Raw genomic sequence first — 18,786 nt, 5'->3', positions numbered from 1 at the left:
AAAAAGTGTATTATAAGATAAATGATATGACTATCATGCATCCTAAATTAATTAATTCAAGTTTATTTATTTATTTATTTTTCTGAATTCAAGTTTATTTTATATTTTTTTTGTCTGAATTCAAGTTTATTTTGTGAATACACAATTTGTGATGGGATGTTTGTGTTAACCAAGGAATTAAATTTCGGGTTTCGAGGAAATTTCGACGGAAATTTCGAAAATTTTTAAATTTCGACAGAAATTAAACGGAAACGATGGAAATTACTATCAAAATACGGAAATTTTGAATGAAACTTTACTATATGTTTATTTAACATATTATCTACTACATTGATAAAAAACATTGAAAAAATCAAATTATATAATAAGTTTCATGTGATATAAGATGAATATAATGCGCGCTGAAGGTAAATACTGTGAAATAAAATTAGTATAATGAATAAATAAAATAAATATATTTTTTATACTCTATAATATATACACTAAATTCTATATACTTTATAATCTATACTCTATATTATTTAAGATATCGTATAAGATATTAAGGTTTAGACCCTTTAAGATATTTTTAATTATTTTTTATATAAAAAGGTATTAGAGTTTATTGGTTTAGAGTTTAAAAACAATTAAACGAAACCCCAAAACGGCCAAACGAAATCTCAAATCATTTTTTTTTTCAATTGCCCAAAAACCTCAAACTAGGATATGGTATATGATATTAGGATTTAGGCTCTTTAGAGTATTTTAAATTATTTTTTATATAAAAATATATTAGAGTTTACAAATTTAGGGTTTAAAAACAACTAAATAAAACTCCAAAAAGGCCAAATGAAAACCCAAACTATTTTTTTTTCTTTACAATTGCCCAAAAGCACCAAACCCCAATCAACCCTAGACCTTTTAATTTTTTTTCTCTTTCTTACTTTTTTTTTTTTTTTTTCTTCTTCTTTTTCTTTCCTTCTTTTTCTTTTTTTCTTTTCTTTTTTTCTTCTTCTTTTTCTTTTTTTCCTTTTCTTTTTTTCCTTTCTTTTTTTTTCTTCTTTTTCTTTTCTTCCTTCCCTTTCCTTTCCTTTCCCCCCGAGCTCCAGCAAAACTGCAAAACCCCACTGTTTTTTCTTCTCTCTCTCTCTCTCTCTCTCTCTCTCTCTCTCTCTCTCTCTCTCTCCCCAATCCATCACCAACCCACCTCACCCTCACCACCTTCTCCCCCTGCCACGCCTCCCCTGCCGCGCCCCCCTGCCGCGCCCCCTCGATCTCCCTCCTGCCGCGCGCCCCGGCCACCCCCTGCCGCCGCCCCTCCTCTTTCTCCCCCGATCTCCCCCCTGCCGCGCCCCCCCTGCCACCCCCCGCTCATCTTGTCCCTCGATCTCCCCCCTGCCGCGCCCCCTCCACCGCCCCATTTTTCTCCCAAAACCCTCTTTTTCTCTCCAACCCAGCCTCCTCTCCAACCCAGGCACCCAGCCTCCTCTCCAAAAACCCAAAATTTCAAAACTAGATCACCGGCGACGAAATTTCGGTGAAATTTCGAGAATTTCGGCGAAATTTTGAAAATTTCGCCGAAATTATACCGAAAATTTAACAAAACTTGATTTCGATTTCGACCCCTCCCAAAATCGAAAATTTCGGCGAAATTTCGCCGAAATTTTCGAAATTTAAACCCTTGCTGTTAACTAAAATTATAATATTGGATAAAAGTTATTTGTTTTGTTATTTGAGGTAGAGTATATAATAACAAAAAGGAATTATACATACTCGAAAAGAGAGTGAGAGTTGTTGTTTGAGTGCAAAGACAAAAGGAAAACGGAGCACTGAAAAGAATGGGTTAATGAGAAGTTGATAACCGACTCTGGCGAATGACTGAACTAAAATCGACTCATAGAGCTTTACTACTAAGCTCTCTCTCTCTCTCTCTGAGAAAGTGAGAGCCAAAATTCAAAAACCTTTCAATATTCCAATTCAACCCTAACCTCTGTCACTCACTAAACCCTAATTTCCCCAAAACCACATCTCTTTCCAAAACCCCAAATCTCTAAAACCCTAATTTGGTCCTACACCAGTTCCCTCATTCGCAATGACGAAGGTGTACGGAACAGGGGCGTACGACTTCAAGCGCCACCATGTTGCCGAGTACCCGGTCGAGCCACCCCACCAGCTCGGAGACAAGCCGGTCGAGGCCAAACCCGGTTCGGCGCTCGCGAGCTCCATAACATTGTCGGAGATTCAGCGGGACCGGCTCACCATGATTGCCGCCGCTAATTGGTCGAAAGCCGGCGATGCCTCGCAGCCCAAGAAGCCGTTCGAACCGGAGCTGGTGAAGGAGATCTACGAAACGGAGTTGTTGGTTAAAGAGGGTCAGAGAAAGCCCGTGCCGTTACAGCGGGTGATGATTTTGGAGGTCAGTCAGTATTTGGAGAACTACCTGTGGCCTAATTTCGATCCCGAGACGGCAACGTTCGAGCACGTCATGTCCATGATTCTCATGGTCAATGAGAAGGTATTGGGTTCTGGAATTCTAGTTTTGATGTCTTTGAAATTACGGTCTGTTTGGTTGCCAAGAAACTGTTGGGAAAGAAAACTAAATTGAACTTGTTTATGTTGATGTTTGAATTGCAGTTTCGAGAGAATGTGGCTGCCTGGGTCTGCTTTTACGATCGTAAGGACATCTTTAAAGCATTCCTTGAGCGAGTTCTGCGGCTTAAATCGGTTTGTTCCCTTTACTGCTCATTTTAGTTTCAAGAATCTCAGTATTACTAAAGTGTTACATTAGGTGCTATGGAGCTTACACGATAATCTTTGTTGTGCAGTATTGTATTTGCAATGCTTTATGTGATTCCTTCTCCATAATTTATGATAATATATGCACCACACTTTTTTTAAATAATTGAGGACCCGGGTTGTTTACATAGAAGTTAACTTATTTTTTCCCCCAAGTCACACCTGTGAACACATCCTAGCCAAACTGTTTTGTGAAGCTTGTGTATTGAACTTGTCATGAAAATTTAATCATGGCTCTGTCTTTTATGCCTATAATTTGATGACATTTTTATCATTAAAATTGGTATGTAAGAATTTCTGATGAGGGCCAAACCATTATACAGAGTTACAATCCTTGGTTGTTTTATCACCTGTGAGCCCGTCTACACGAAAACAGCTCAAACTCAGATAAATATATCTCTGTCATTACCAATTCTCAAGGATAAACCATTCAGAATATGCCTCTACCTGTTCTTCCTTGCTTAGACACAATTAACTGATAATAGTGGTGTTGGCTTATGGTGTGTGCTGATATCTTCCCATGATAGTGCCCCAATTTCTGTTCTTGTATCTATTTTTCTTATAGTTTTGTCATGCATTTCTGCTGTCTATGTGTTTTTAATAGTTGGGTGAAGTTTACAAAATCTCTCTCTCTCTCTCTCTCTCTCTGTGTGTTTTTCTTCTTAAATTCACATTCTTCCTCTTCAGAATTTGGTGCTTTTCTCACTATTTAAAAATTTATCTCATGGCTGTAGCAATGTTACCTTTTTAATTTGTTATATTTGGATGGATGAACGTTCGAGATTTCAAATATGATAAATGAAGTTGCTTTTTCTCCGTAACTCTTATGCACGTGTGCTGATTTATTATTTTTCTTGTGTTTTTGGGGAGGGGGTTATTCAGGAGATAAGTTTGATATTAAATGACTTCTTTAGATGTTTTAGACATATATTGACTTTGTTATGTTTGCCATATGGTTGCAGGGAAGAGAATTAAGTATAGCAGAGAAGACAAATTATCTAGTTTTCATGATTAATGCTTTTCAGGTATGGTAGCATCCTAATGTTTGGTTTTATGCTTTTATCCGATATATCATTGTTGGACGCTTGCTCTCTATAAACAATACATTAGTTGTTTCTTTGGATGCTAGTTAATGATTGCTGTTGATAATGTGCTTAACCCAGCTGTCTGTTCTTTTATCATTTTGGACAGAACCATGCGATATGTTCTTTATTACTTAAATGAGTTTTTTTTTTTTTTTTTTCCTTTTAACGTTTATTAAAGTGAGGGAATACTTTATGTGCAGAACCTTTTTGGTTCTTATTGCATGGAAGCATCCTTGATCTCTTTGAACTTCCGTGAAGTCTTGAAAATTTGATATATTCTTATTGAAAATTTCCTTTGAATTATGCTTCCAGAGAGTATTGTGAATCAGTGTTTCTATATGAATCATCACGTGGTTAAATTATCTTGACACAGCATCAATGTTTCTATATGAATCATATGTGTACTGAGATCAATGGCCGACAATAATAATAACAGAACAATAAGGTCTTAGTTCTTTTGAAGGATCTGAGTATTGTGCCGAAGTGCTTAATATATGTTTCTTTTTAAATGATCTGGGTATAGTGGCAAAATACTTAATATCTGTATATCTACCGACTTTTTGTGACAGAGTTTGGAAGATGAGATAGTCAGTGAGACTGTTCTCAGGTTAGCTAGCTTGCAATCCTGGCACAGTTTGTCGTATGGTCGTTTTCAGGTAACATATGTATGGTCTATTTGTAAAATCTGATGTCATTGTCATCAGAATTTATGTTAACTGGATTTTATTGGTTGCATGATTTGCTCTCTTTCATTTGTAGATGGAGCTTTGTTTTAACCCAGATTTGATCAGGAAATGGAAAAGGATGATAAAGAGGGAGGCCAAGGAGGCTGCAAAACGTGGAGAGCCTTTTGACCCTTCAACTACACTTGAAGTTCAGTTCTTGAGAAACCTCATCGAAGAATTCCTAGAGGTTGTGTAGTGCACTTACCCCCCCGACCAAAACCCTCCCCCAATCCCCCCCAAAAAATGGGTTGTGGTCTATTATTGTCAATACTAATGAATTTATGGATTTTTTTTTTTTTTTGGTTGCTTGTTCTAGGTACTTGATTGCAAGGTTTTGCCCTCAAGTATTGATGAAGATAATCAATTTGTTGATGCTAATAGACTGGATCCTGTTGATGATGCTTGTGTTTTGTACTGTGAGAGGTTTATGGAATTTCTTATAGACCTCTTGAGCCAACTACCAACAAGGAGGTATTATATTGCAAATTTGGTCCTTTCACTTTCCCTTTTGGTACTTAATGTTTGAACAGATAGGTGCCTTTGTTGTTTTTCTTTTGCATTTTTCTCCTGGATAGTTCAGAGATAAGTATAATAGTAGAAGGATGTTAATAATGCAGATGATTTATTAAGTAAAATAAGTATTCGTTTCTATAGTGGTATACTCTGCTAGGTGTTTTTGCTAGTTCAGTCTAGCTTTTTTGGAAGGATTGTGTGTGAAATTCATGTTTTCCTGAAGGTGATTTTGTGCCCAAGCTTCATTTTTAGTTTTGTTAGCAATGCAGATGGTTTATTAATTTCTGGATAGACATATCATTTCTGAAATAAAAAAGGTCACTAATTGGATCCTTTTTATTTTATTTTATTTTTTTATAAGGAGATTTCTACCTATTGGAAGTTATGTGCTGTTGTTATGAAAGTTGGAGCTCTCTATGTATAACATTTATTTCCTCACTTGCTGTGGACTGTGGTTGCAGGTACTTGAGGCCTCTTGTTGCTGATGTTGCTGTTGTTGCCAAATGCCACTTGAGTGCTCTGTATAGACATGAGAAGGGGAAACTCTTTGCACAACTGGTTGACTTGCTCCAGTTTTATGAAGGATTTGAGATTAATGATCATGTTGGGACACAACTGACGGATGATGAAGTGCTCCAATCTCACTACGACCGTGTCCAATCTTTCCAGCTACTTGCTTTTAAAAAGATTCCCAAGGTCTGTATATTAGCAGTCATATAAAGAGACTCTGATTTAGAAGGAGTTGCTGCTTTCTTAGAGGAATGTGTTTTCCTCCATTGATTGGTTTTAGACTTTCAGTGTTCTGAACTTTCTTTTCTCTTTGTGCTTGCAGTTGGGAGAGCTTGCATTGGCTAACATTGGTTCAATTGATAAGCGCAATGATCTCTCTAAGAAATTGTCTGTACTTTCTCCTGAAGAATTGAAGGATTTGGTTTGTTCAAAGGTATGTATGACAGATAGATTGGCATGTTTTAGTTGCTGTAGTTTCAAAACCTCTATTTTGTTTTCCAGAGCTGATAGTTACTCTGCTAATGAGTGATAGAGCCTGAATATTCTTCTTAGAGTTTTGTGTGGTAATTTCTTTTGAAAACGTAATATACATGATGGTTCTTACTAGAACTAACAATTTATTGTCCCAAGTTAATTACTGGTTAACTAAAACAGGGGGGACTGCCTTCCAGGCCTGGCCCTAAGGGCCACAGCCAAACCTTAGCCTGGCCATACTGGTCATTCCTCTTTTTATTTTTACCTTTTTTTGTTAATGTTTTGCAAGTGAAGAATAAAAATTTAGACGATGTGAATGAAGAGCATAAACAGCAGACCTGGAATTATCAATTAATGAATTGAAGAAAAATCCGAGCACTTTTACCAAGAGAAGCTTAAAAAGAGAGAGTGAGAGAGGGAAAGATATGATGGATGGCGACTTGAGGGAGGGGAAGAGAGAGTGAGATAGAAACAGGGGAAGGGAGAGAGAGATAAAGGGTTGATGGCATTAGGTTCAGAAAGATAGATGAGCGGCTGGGGCAGCATGCACTATTATTGTTTCAAAAATAAAAAATGAATGCCTAAATGGGGTGGGTTGGCCTTAAGTCCATGCCGAACTAAAACTTATAGGAACTTTTTTAGGCCTAGCCTTATGGGTTTCTTGAAACCAACTCTGCCCATTTTTGGTAGGCCTTTGGATACTGTTAAGTGAGGAAAGAATTGATTTTAAGGATCTAAAGTAATTCAGTTAAAACGAGGGAGAAAAATCACTCGTGTAGATAACTTCTATTTCACCAAATAATGCTCAGTCGAGCTGACTTGATATAATGAATCTAGCTTTAGAATTGTAATTGTGTTTGATTTTTAAGCTTTAATTTTGTGTAACTTTTAGAAACTAAGTAATTGATTTCACTGGAGTTTGTTGAGTATTGAAGTGAAACTTGTCTGTTTGCATTTCTTCTGTTCCGGGACAAATTAGTTGCACTTTTCATTTTCATTTATCTCTGAGTTGTCTAATTGCATGCTACTTCTTTGGACTGTCAACTTTCCCATTTATTTTTCTCCATGCTTGTTTCTTTGGGGTGTGAACGAATGTTCGTTTATAGTTATGAATCTCATCATTATGGAATATTGTAATTTGTGTTTTGCTGATATTTTCTCATTATGCAGCTGAAACTGGTTTCAAAGGATGATCCTTGGTCACATAGGGTTGATTTCCTTATTGAAGTCATGGTTTCCTTTTTTGAGAAGCAACAGTCTCAAAAGGAAGCCATAAATGCTCTTCCACTTTATCCAAATGAGCTGATCATGTGGGACGAAAGCCTTGTGCCAAGCATTAATTACTCCGGAGAAGGTTGTCTGGCTCTTCCAAAACTCAATTTACAATTCTTAACATTGCATGATTATCTCCTCAGAAATTTCAATCTCTTCCGTCTTGAATCAACATATGAGATTCGTGAGGATATTCAGGAAGCTGTGCCGCATCTTCTTGCCTGCATTAATAATGAAGGAGAAACTGCTTTTCGTGGTTGGTCAAGGATGGCTGTGCCGATCAGAGAATTTAAGATCAGTGAGGTAAAACAGCCAAATATCGGAGAAGTCAAGCCAGCTGCTGTGACAGCAGAAGTCACTTTTAGCGTTTCTAGTTATAAAGCACAAATAAGATCAGAATGGAACGCTCTTAAAGAGCACGATGTTCTATTTTTACTTTCTATCCGCCCTTCCTTTGAGCCTCTAAGTGCTGAAGAGGCTGCCAAGGCTAGTGTGCCTCAAAGGCTTGGTCTTCAGTACGTACGGGGTTGTGAAATCATTGAGATTCGTGATGAGGAAGGAACTCTGATGAATGATTTCACTGGGAAAATTAAACGGGATGAATGGAAGCCTCCAAAAGGAGAAATGAGAACTGTGACTGTTGCTTTAGACACAGCACAATATCACATGGATGTCAGCAACATTGCTGCGAAAGGCGCTGAAGATGTTTATGGGGCATTCAATATATTAATGAGGAGAAAGCCGAAGGAAAATAATTTCAAAGCAATTTTAGAATCCATCAGAGATCTTATGAATGAATATTGTATTGTTCCTGACTGGTTGCACAACATATTTCTGGGGTATGGTAATCCTTCTGCTGCTCAATGGACTAATATGCCAGATCTTTTGGGAACTGTAGATTTCAAAGATACTTTCCTTGATGCTGAACATTTAAAAGAGTGTTTTCCAAATGATCAGGTTTGCTGATATATTGCCTTAATTTCTGATGTTAGTGAAACTTTTTGTTTGTTTGTTTAACAGGTTTTAGTATCCTAGAGAGTAATTTGACTAAAGACTTTCTTGTTTTCATGTTCTCTGTTTAGGTTTGTTTTATTAGTCCAGATGGTACAGAAAACTTGGATCCAAGGCCCCCTTTTCGATTAAGGCTTCCCAAGACGATCAAAAGCAGCACTAATGCTCTTCCAGGAAATAAGAAATCTACTGTTGATTCTTTGAGTGACGTTCGCATGGATAATTCTGATAGTGAGAAAGAAAAAATTGTTGTTGAGGCATACACCCCTCCTGACCCAGGTCCTTATCCCCAAGATCAGCCAAGGCAGAACTCAGTTAGATTTACACCCACACAGGTATTATTCCTTCTTTTGACATGGGATTTTTATGCTTATGTATGGCCAGTTTTATTTGTGATGCTAATTTTCATGCTTAAGTATGATCTATTTTCTTGTGTTGCAATATCTTTGACGGTCGGGGATTCAAGTTCAGGCCAAACTCTTATCTATTCATTTTTTGATTTGGGTTGGTTCTACTTATAACTGCCTTGTACCAATTATTGAGGACTGGCTCACTAATACAAGTGTATATGTGTGTGTGTGTATTTCTTAAGCTTTCCAAAACCTGTGCTTTGTAGTCACAATTTATGGAAGGTATTTTAGGTTCATCAATGTTGGAGTAGGATGTGCAAGGTTATCCATTTTCCTTGTCAACTAAATGATTGTCAAGTTAGCCTATTTAACGTAGGGCTGGGTTGGTTTGGCCGAAAAACCGAGACCATACCCGAAACCGCTCCAACCGATGCCGAGAATAACCGTACCGAGATATCAGTTTGCCAACCGAGCCGGTATGTTCGGTTCCAGTTCCGGTTCTCAAATCCTAGAACCGCTTGTTTACCAAACCGAACCGAATATATATAACATTTAATTTAAATATTACATTTTTATACATTTCTATACCCTAAAATACCTTTCTATAATACATTTATATACATTTCTATAATTTATATAAAAGGTATACAAATTTATAAACCCTAAACCCTATAATTAATAATTTATATGTTTTTTAATTTATATAATACATTTCTATATAAAAACTAATTAAAAATACCCTAAACTAATATTATACCATATTCTAAACAATTTATACCATACAACTATAAACTAAATATTAAACTCTATATCTTATTCCTATATCCCATACCCTAAACCCTAAACCCTAAACCCTATTGTGTATTTTAAAAATGTTAAATCCTATACATTATAAGGCTTATTATATCCTATACCGATATACCATATACCCTAAGACTATAATTGATAATAATTCAATAATTTATAGTTGGTATATCACTAATAACTATAGTCTATAGAAATGTTTAGTATGGTATAATATGATAATAGTCTATAACTAATAACTATAGTTTATACAAATATTTAGGGTATAGAAATGTATTATATAAAATATGTTTTATATAAATTATAAAACATATGTAATACAAAGTAAAAACTTCAAATCCCAAAGTCCAAACCTTAAATCCGAAAGTCCAAACCTCAAAATACCCTAATGTCTAAATTTTTAATGGATTTTTAAAAAATTTTATTTTTATTTTTTAATCTTCTCTTCTCTTTCCGTCCTGCCAACACTCCCCATTTCTCTCACTTTCCCTTTCTCTCTCCCCGACTTCACGCTCCCTCTCTCGCCGTGCCTTTGATCGGCGATATCACTGTCGTCCGGCGGCTGATGGAGGCGAGACAACCTCCGAAATGCTCGCCTCTCCCTCCTCTCTTTGCCCATATGTTTTGATTTTCTAGAAAAGCAAGGATCGCGGCGACCCGAGCTGGGGCAGAGCCGAGCCCTTTGCCGGCGATCTCTGTGCTCCGACGGCTTAACGACTTCCCACCACCCAAAACTCATTTCTCTCGTCGAGCCGGTCCTTTTGGTGCCTTTCCCTCACGCCGACAACTCCCCAAGGCGGCGAATTGAAGCCGCCCAGTTCGACCTCTGACGCGCGGCTTCTCTCTATTTCCCTTGCTCTTCTCCCTCTCTCTCTCTCTCTCTCTCTCTCTCTCTCTCTCTCTCTTAACTCAAGCCGGTCAAGGCCTATACCGAGCCAAGCTGACCGAAAATGCCGGTCCGACCGAGTGCCGGTTTACCGGCATTTCGGTTCTGGTCTAGGTAACGAAAAGGGTCATCCGAAGGGGGTCTGGTCGGTTGCCGGTTTGGGCTTCTTGGTTCGGTAATCGGACCGAACCCACCCCTAATTTAACGTACATCTCTCCGTAATTGCTTAAGTTCTTACTATGCCAAAAGGTGGTTGTAATGCCATTTGGTAATTATGTTTATATTTAGATTGATGGTGAATATGACAGTTAATCATGCTCTACTTCTAATTAGTATCAAGAGCTGCAGATGAACCAAGCTCTTCACAAGCATCCTGAAGCTTGGCTCATTAAAAAGCTTGTTTGTTTGTTTATTTAGTAAATTATCAAACACGAGCCTAATTTTCAGATCATTTAATGAACTAGCCGAGCTTGAATAAGATGTGGCTTCAGTCCCTTAACTAGCTCACAAACTTGTGAATAAGCTTGAAAGATGGGGCCGTTGAGTACCTTACAAACAAGCTTTATATGGAGGGTGTATCAAAGTTCATTCCTTAGAGCTTACTTGTTTATTAAGCTTCCACATACTTCATCCAATTACTTTTCTCTTTTTTCTTGTTACTTTTAATATATTCCTTTTTGTTTTTCAAAATAATCTTTAGTCCATAAGAATACATTGAGTATGCAAATTTTCCAATGAATAAGCATGGCTTCTCAATATATCTGTTTAGTACAATTTGTTTATAATTTAATGTGGTTATTATATACCAAAACACAGTTGAATAGCTCTGTTAACTAAAATAATTTCTTCCGGGGACACTTATGCCTCCAATTGTTAATACGCTATAACACACTACCCAGTCTTTGTAGAATTTGTAGGCTTGTAGCACATAGCAGGCCACTATATCAACAAGGCATATCTTGTCAATGTCAAATGCGAATTCAGTAATTTTGTCTTTTTAAAACTTGCAACTTAAAAGTCTTATTTTAAAAATAAAATTGAGGTAAGAGCATTGGTGTCTAAAAAACCAATAATAAAATAGATTACATTAGCAAGATTTTGCACATGAGACCACATTATTGGGATGTAGGAGTTTTTATTTTATTTTTTATTTTATTTACCCTCTTTCTATAAGTTCTAGTTCTCTGAGAAGTATCTAATACAATATATGATTGTAATACAAAATAGGAATTTGTAGATTCTGTTATTTTTAGATAGCTTTTTCAACATGTTTTGTTTTGCAAAGATTACTAGTTAATTCTTTTAGTTACTTGTGAAACTATCATGGGCTGTGAAAGTAACAAACTTTGAATTAGAAACCGACCTTTGTGTTATTTAATCCGTGTTTTAAGAATTTCTAACATTCATTGTTGTGTAGGTTGGAGCAATCATCTCAGGTATTCAGCCAGGACTAACAATGGTTGTTGGTCCACCTGGTACGGGAAAGACCGATACAGCCGTACAAATTCTGAATGTTCTTTATCATAATTGCCCATCTCAGAGAACATTGATAATCACCCATTCAAACCAGGCTCTGAATGACCTTTTTGAGAAGATAATGCAGGTTGAAATTTTTAAACTAATCATTTAGGAGAGTTCAAATTCTGAGGATAAGCTTGTACTTAAGTTGGCATAATTTTTTGATTTTTCCCTATTTGTTATTTCAGAGGGATGTACCTGCACGCTATCTTCTTCGACTTGGGCAAGGAGAGCAAGAACTAGCAACTGATCTTGACTTCAGTCGGCAAGGCCGTGTCAATGCTATGCTTGTGCGGCGCTTAGAGTTGCTTAGTGAAGTGGAAAGGCTGGCAAGATCTCTCCAATTGCCTGAGGATGTAGGTTATACCTGTGAAACTGCTGGCTACTTTTGGTTGCTTCATGTATACTCGCGCTGGGAGCTGTTCCTGGCTGCTTGTGCGGAGAATAAAGATAAACCATCATTTGTTAAAGATCGTTTTCCCTTCAAAGAGTTCTTCTCTAACACACCGAAACCAGTTTTTACTGGTGAGTCATTCGAGAAAGATATGCGAGCAGCTAAGGGTTGCTTTCGTCATATGAAGACTATGTTTCAAGAGCTTGAAGAGTGTAGGGCATTTGAATTGCTGAAGTCTACAGCTGATCGAGCAAATTACTTGATGACCAAGCAGGCAAAGATAGTTGCCATGACGTGCACTCATGCAGCTCTAAAGAGGAAGGATTTTCTTCAGTTAGGTTTCAAGTATGACAACTTGCTGATGGAAGAAAGTGCTCAGATTTTGGAGATTGAAACTTTCATTCCAATGTTGCTCCAGAGGCAGGAAGATGGTTATGCAAGGCTTAAACGTTGCATCCTGATTGGTGATCATCACCAATTGCCTCCTGTTGTCAAGAATATGGCATTCCAAAAGTACAGCCACATGGACCAAAGTCTTTTTACAAGGTTTGTTCGTTTGGGCATTCCTTATATTGAACTTAATGCCCAGGGTAGAGCCAGGCCAAGTATAGCGAAACTGTACAACTGGAGGTACAGAGATCTGGGAGACCTTCCTTATGTAAAGGAGGATGCCATTTTCCATAGAGCAAATGCTGGATTCTCCTATGAATATCAATTGGTGGATGTGCCAGATTACCATGAGAGAGGTGAGTCTGCCCCTTCACCTTGGTTCTACCAAAATGAGGGAGAAGCCGAATACGTTGTCAGTGTCTACATCTATATGCGTCTACTTGGGTACCCTGCAAATAAGATCTCCATATTGACCACTTACAATGGTCAGAAGCTGTTAATCCGTGATGTCATCAACAGACGATGTGCTCCATATGACTTCATAGGCCCTCCTAGCAAGGTAAGTTATAAGATCACCACTTTCTCTTTATAATCTACACAGCCATTTGTTTGACCTCTATAATGGGTTAGGATGTCAACGTATCAAATTAAATATTAGGCATGCCAAAGAAATATGAGATTAGATGTTAAAACACATATGAATCTAACCGTCCATGTGTGAAATTGAAAAGGTTTGTCAGAAAATTGGCGGCTGCGTAGGTTAGCTTAGTTCTCTTTGATCCCCTCAGAACAAAAGGTGCAGAACCTGGCAGGTTTCTATATAATGGCATCGCCGATCCCTGATGCATTTTGTGCTCTATGACGTGCTATGTCAATAGTGTTTCATGCATTCTTACGCCTTCACTCCGCTAACATTATGCGAATTTATGCTTTGTGATCACATTACTTTATTACTTATCATGCTTGTGATCTCATTGGTAAAATAATGTTTTCATTGTGTCTTGTGATCAGGTTACAACAGTTGATAAATTTCAAGGTCAGCAAAATGATTTTATATTGCTCTCTCTTGTCCGTACTCGCTTTGTGGGTCACCTTCGTGATGTTAGAAGACTGGTTGTTGCCATGTCTCGTGCCCGACTGGGTCTGTATGTGTTTTGCCGGCGTTCTTTGTTTGAACAATGCTACGAACTTCAGCCTACATTCCAACTTCTACTTCAGAGACCTGACCACCTTGCTCTCAATCTGGGAGAGGTTGCATCATACACAGAACGCAGTGTTGAAGAAACTGGTCCTATCCATCTTGTAAGCAGTGTTGATGAGATGATCAGTATCTACCAACAGCTATATGAGGTATGTCTTCCTGTGGTGACATATTCTGTTTTTGTCCTTTTCCGTGCATTTTTTATTCCTTAATCTGGAGCAGTTAGTGAGAGCATCAATACATGTCAATATTAAAAATAAAAACAATTATATTTCTGTAGGTGTCTGGGTGTGTGTGTGTGTGTATAGTATTAATATTAACGTGCTGAAGTTGTTGGATTCACATTCCTTTTTTGGCTTTTTCTATCATGTCTATTTTCATTAAACATTTATCCATTTTCGTATCTCTTGTTGTTGGAAGAATAATTGAATTTCGCTTTGGAGATTTTATTCTTTATCGTTCTGTTATGTTAGTGGACTTTAGGTCCACTGATGGATGCTTGTCTCCGCACTTTTCGGACATTCTTAATAAAATTCATGGGTTCCTATAAAAAGGAAAGGTATTGTTTTTCCTTTTTTTGTTTTTTTTTTCTTTCACTTTTTGTCCCTAAACTTGGACTTGAGTCTCAATTACACCTGAATTCTAATTTGTCCCAGTTCATTTGCTAAATTAATTTTGTGTCTTATAGGAGAAAACCAAACTTCCGTTTGAAATTTCTTGTGAGTATCCTGGTTCATATTTATTCTTCGTTGAGGTGGAGATTGTTGGGTGTGTGCCTCTGTTAAAAGAGAAGGATTTTTTTTTTTGGTAACTTATCTTGAATGTGTTTCCTTGTTAAAGTTGGATTTGGTTTCCTTTTCCTAGTACACCTAGGTCTATGTGCCTTTTCCTAATATAACCTAGACATCTTGATAGCCTTTAGAGCTTTAGTTACTACACACAAATTGAGAGAGAATTTAGAGTGACCCTTTTAGTGAATTTAGAGTTTAGGATTTTGCAAGCTTGAGTATTACAGAATTCTTTATTGGGAATTGGGTTGAGCGGAGAGAGAATACAAGAGTGTTGAAGAGGCTATTTTGGTTGCTTGGGCGGACCACAGAAATATTTTGGTTTCTTGGTTAAGCTTAGGAGTTTAATTAAGATGGCTTCATTCTTTTGTTTGATTTTGGGCTAGGGAATTTGGGAAGTTAACCTGAATTTCCTAACAATAAGATGCATAGAACTCAACTGGCAATATCTAACGGAAGTCTAATTTTGTCCTTATTAGATATAAACACTTAATTTGGGACTAGAGGGACATATTAGAATTCAGGTACTAAATTGAGATACATGTCAAAGTTTAGGGACCAAATGTGAAAAAAAAAAAACCAAAAGTAAAAAAAAAAAAACTATCCCTTTTCCTATCTTAAGATGGACAGACATGTGGTCCTGTTCTTGGAATTGATGTCCTGGGTTTATCAAGTCTTTTCTATTTTCATCTCTTTTATATGTTTGTTCAGGGAGAAAGTGGTCTCACCTGCATGCACGACAATGTATTTAGGTTTAACTGATACAAAGTCTGAACAAACTGTAAGTAATTAAGTATAGCATCCATGATTATGATCCCATGCAATATCTATTATTTTCTTTGAGTGAGTGAGTTCGCCACCTAGGATAATGTTAGTGAGATGGACATGGGGGTCATCTCCAATCTCTTATGCCCTTAAATTACATTCCCCCTTCAAAATAAATTATTAAATGTTAAATCTGCCTTCAATTAACTCTGTAATCGTTTTAATTTTAAAAACTGGATGTGCTATTGGTTATTCTATTCTAATTAATTTCATTAAATTTGACTGCCACTGACGTGTTATTTGTGAATCTGCAATCAGTAGACTGAAAGCTAAAGCTGGGTCTCTTGGGTGGATTAGGACCGTCTCTTGCATGAGACTTGTCCCTCAATTTTACTTATTGGATGCAATTGTGTAATTTATGATTCCTGAAAGTTAATATCTTCTCTTTGTCAGGTAAAGTTTCATCAGTACGTGGCTTATTCAGGTCGAGTAGCACCATCCATGGATGCATTGGAGGAGCAAACAAGTCAGCAAAATTCAACGTCTGGGCACCATCCCATGGATGCAGATATACCTGTATCTGCTGATGGGGCACCAGAGGATACAAGGGATGGAAGCAATTTGGAAGAAGACACAAAAATGGATGTACTTGCAAATGGTCAAAAGGTGGAATCGTCATTCGAGAATCATTCAAATGGGGATACAGATATGGAAGCTAGTCTGAATGATGTAAATGTGCCACCTGAAAGCAATTCTGACGAAATGAAATTGGGAGACTAGTCTGCTTAACAGTGGTCTCAGGAAGATTTGAGTCTGCCCAGTCCCTTCAGTCGATGGATGCCAATCACCCAAAGCCTCGATACAAGTACAGATTATGCTGCTTAGGTACGTAGCTAGTGAGCCTGCTTAGGTAAAGCTTGGGAGCAAGAACTAATTAAGAGGCCTAATGTCTTGACACGCCACATGGTCATTCTTGAGCTCTGTGTGATGCTTCTTTTGGGATGAAGAAGATGTGCATTCGAGATTGAGAAATTGAGAGAGCATGTTTTGCTGTACAGTGCGAAATTCATGTACCGAAAAAAAACATTTGACATGTGTTATGGCTTAACTGTTTGAAGAATTGATTTTAGGTGAAAAATCTACTTATATTGAGCTCCTTTTTGTAGCAAGCACATGCCTGTATCTTTGATGTCAATCTATTATTAGCGTACAAATGAATTAAAATGAAAGAGTGGGAATGAACTTGCACAAGTTCCTTGCATGATTATAGGTTATTTACCAGGGGCTCTCAAGTCTCAAATACATTTTGAGAACTTGCTGTTGGATCATGTGCTCTCTATGCCTTGACCTTTTTAATTTTTCTTGGTCAGGCTAGCAATGACCTGAGAGAAGTTCCATAGTGTTATACCAGACTTGTCGAGATATCGAGTGTTGGGACTCAAATTGATGACCTTGCTAATTTCTTACATTCAGCACTACGCTTTAGCAGAGAAAAATAAAAAATCATTAAACTCACTACAAAGTCATTTACAAAATCATGGTTAATTTTCTTGTTTATCCTTTCTCAAGCCCGATATTAATGACGTAAATATATTCTTTCTCATGTCTGTTGGCCTCGCTCTCTGACATTAAGGTGTGTTTTTTTGTCTTTTTAATATCTTTCTTCTTCATCCCGGTTTCAAGGTGTTAATTGTTATATGAGAATTTCTTTTTGTTTTTTTTTTTTTTTTTTATAAATTTCATTTTAATTTTTTCTCTTCATCTATGAGACTATGACTAATCAGCTGCTAGTTTTATATGCAAGTTGTTGGTAATGTCGTACAATTGGTTTGAAATTTGTGTGAAATGTTTTGCCAACCGCATTAATTCTTAAAAGCGCTCGGGCAGTTCTAAAAACAGTGCTAAATGGGCCATAAAGCTGGGCTGTTGTGTGAAAGAGGACGGTCTCTTTCATGAGATTTATCCCATAATTTTTTGATCCTTTTACTAATTGGATGCAATTGAGTTATTTATGATTTCTGAGAGTTAATATATTTTCTTGGTTGGGTAAAGTTCAATCAGTACGTAAAAAATAAAAAGTAAGGCTGGTTCAAGCTTATCAAATCCTTTACCATAATAAGTTCTAATGCTTTGATGATGACAAGGACATAAGAAATGGACTCAATGTGCAAGATGTGAACAAATAGATTGCAGAAAAGAAGGATTGACTGGGTTTGGGATTTCAAGACAACAGAGTGTCAGCTCTGTGATAGAAAATGACATTTGGAGAACATGTTGTAGGCTGCATATATACACTTGTCTTCACTTAATTTCATCCTGCAGTAAGGAAAAAAGGCCTTTCATGTTTCTCTTTAATATATTCATACTAAATGATATATTATTGAATATTTTTCTTAAGAATAAAATGAGAATGAGGATCCTACTTACTGTAATTTCTGCCTTTAAATGAGCTAGTTCCAGCATTTAAGGACTAAATGCACTATTGGACATAATCTGGATTGAAATCTTTATGGATATATTATTCTCTTAGATTTGGGGGTATATAGTATCTTGAAAAATACACGAGAATTGCAGCCATCAATCTTTAATTTTTTAAGAGAAGGTGGCAAACCAAGCTCTTGAAAAGAAATTAGACTTGGGCAGTTATATTTGTGAAGCTGTTGAAGTAAAATCAAACAAAGTGAGACTTGCCACGAATTATCAAACTACGAAGAGAAATCAGGTGATGCAATAATCTGTTCTCATTTTCCCATTTAGAAATCAGGTGATGCAATAATCTGTTCTCATTTTCCTCACAACCACTAAGGTCCATATTTTTAAGCTTTCCTAATCCTTTCATTAATCCCTCTATTTGCAGTCTCAACTCCAAAATACTTGAAACCTTCAAACAGGTCCCGGTTGCCTGGAGATCACAATACCTGCATCGATCCGCAGGTTCATTCTCTCTTTTTTTTTTTGGACTGAATCCCTCGATTCCAAATTAAATATTTAGACAAGAGACAAGTTGTTCTTAATAAAGCTCAACATGCATTTTCTTTTTCATTCTTATTTTCTTAATTTGGTTTTTCTAAAATGTGTTAGCCAAGTCAAAACATGCCACATAAGTTGGTAAAAGAATTGGTAAAAAAGTTTTTTTTTTTTTTTTTTTTCGAAATGAAACGGAATTTTATTAAGTTCAAGAAGAATTACATAAATCATCTAGAAGAGCATCTTGACTGAGCAAAGGAGGCTCATAATGCCAGAGGATGGAATCTGAAACTCGTGGAATATAAGTAAAGGGGAGACCCCTATGAGAAGAAATAAGAAAATTAAATAATGTCCTCAA

At 36.9% G+C, this 18,786-nt stretch overlaps 1 protein-coding gene across 1 annotated transcript; it reads left to right on the top strand.

Annotated features, from left to right (window-relative positions):
• The first annotated feature begins 1,778 nt into the window (after positions 1 to 1,778).
• EMB2765 (P-loop containing nucleoside triphosphate hydrolases superfamily protein) lies at positions 1,779 to 16,617 on the top strand. Its single transcript, XM_086234662.1, has 14 exons — positions 1,779 to 2,494; positions 2,614 to 2,703; positions 3,738 to 3,800; positions 4,430 to 4,516; positions 4,620 to 4,772; positions 4,902 to 5,056; positions 5,560 to 5,794; positions 5,931 to 6,041; positions 7,253 to 8,311; positions 8,437 to 8,700; positions 11,823 to 12,008; positions 12,112 to 13,266; positions 13,719 to 14,057; positions 15,915 to 16,617. The coding sequence occupies exons 1-14, from the start codon at positions 2,072 to 2,074 to the stop codon at positions 16,239 to 16,241; spliced, it is 4,647 nt and encodes a 1,548-aa protein (XP_086090788.1). The 5' UTR covers positions 1,779 to 2,071; the 3' UTR covers positions 16,242 to 16,617.
• Positions 16,618 to 18,786: the final 2,169 nt, after the last annotated feature.

The sequence above is a fragment of the Dryas octopetala genome, chromosome 3 (genome assembly GCF_963921425.1).
Source record: "Dryas octopetala chromosome 3, drDryOcto1.1, whole genome shotgun sequence".
Lineage (NCBI taxonomy): Eukaryota > Viridiplantae > Streptophyta > Magnoliopsida > Rosales > Rosaceae > Dryas > Dryas octopetala.
Note: the sequence above shows the minus strand (reverse complement) of the source record. Positions and strands in the feature narration are given on the sequence as shown.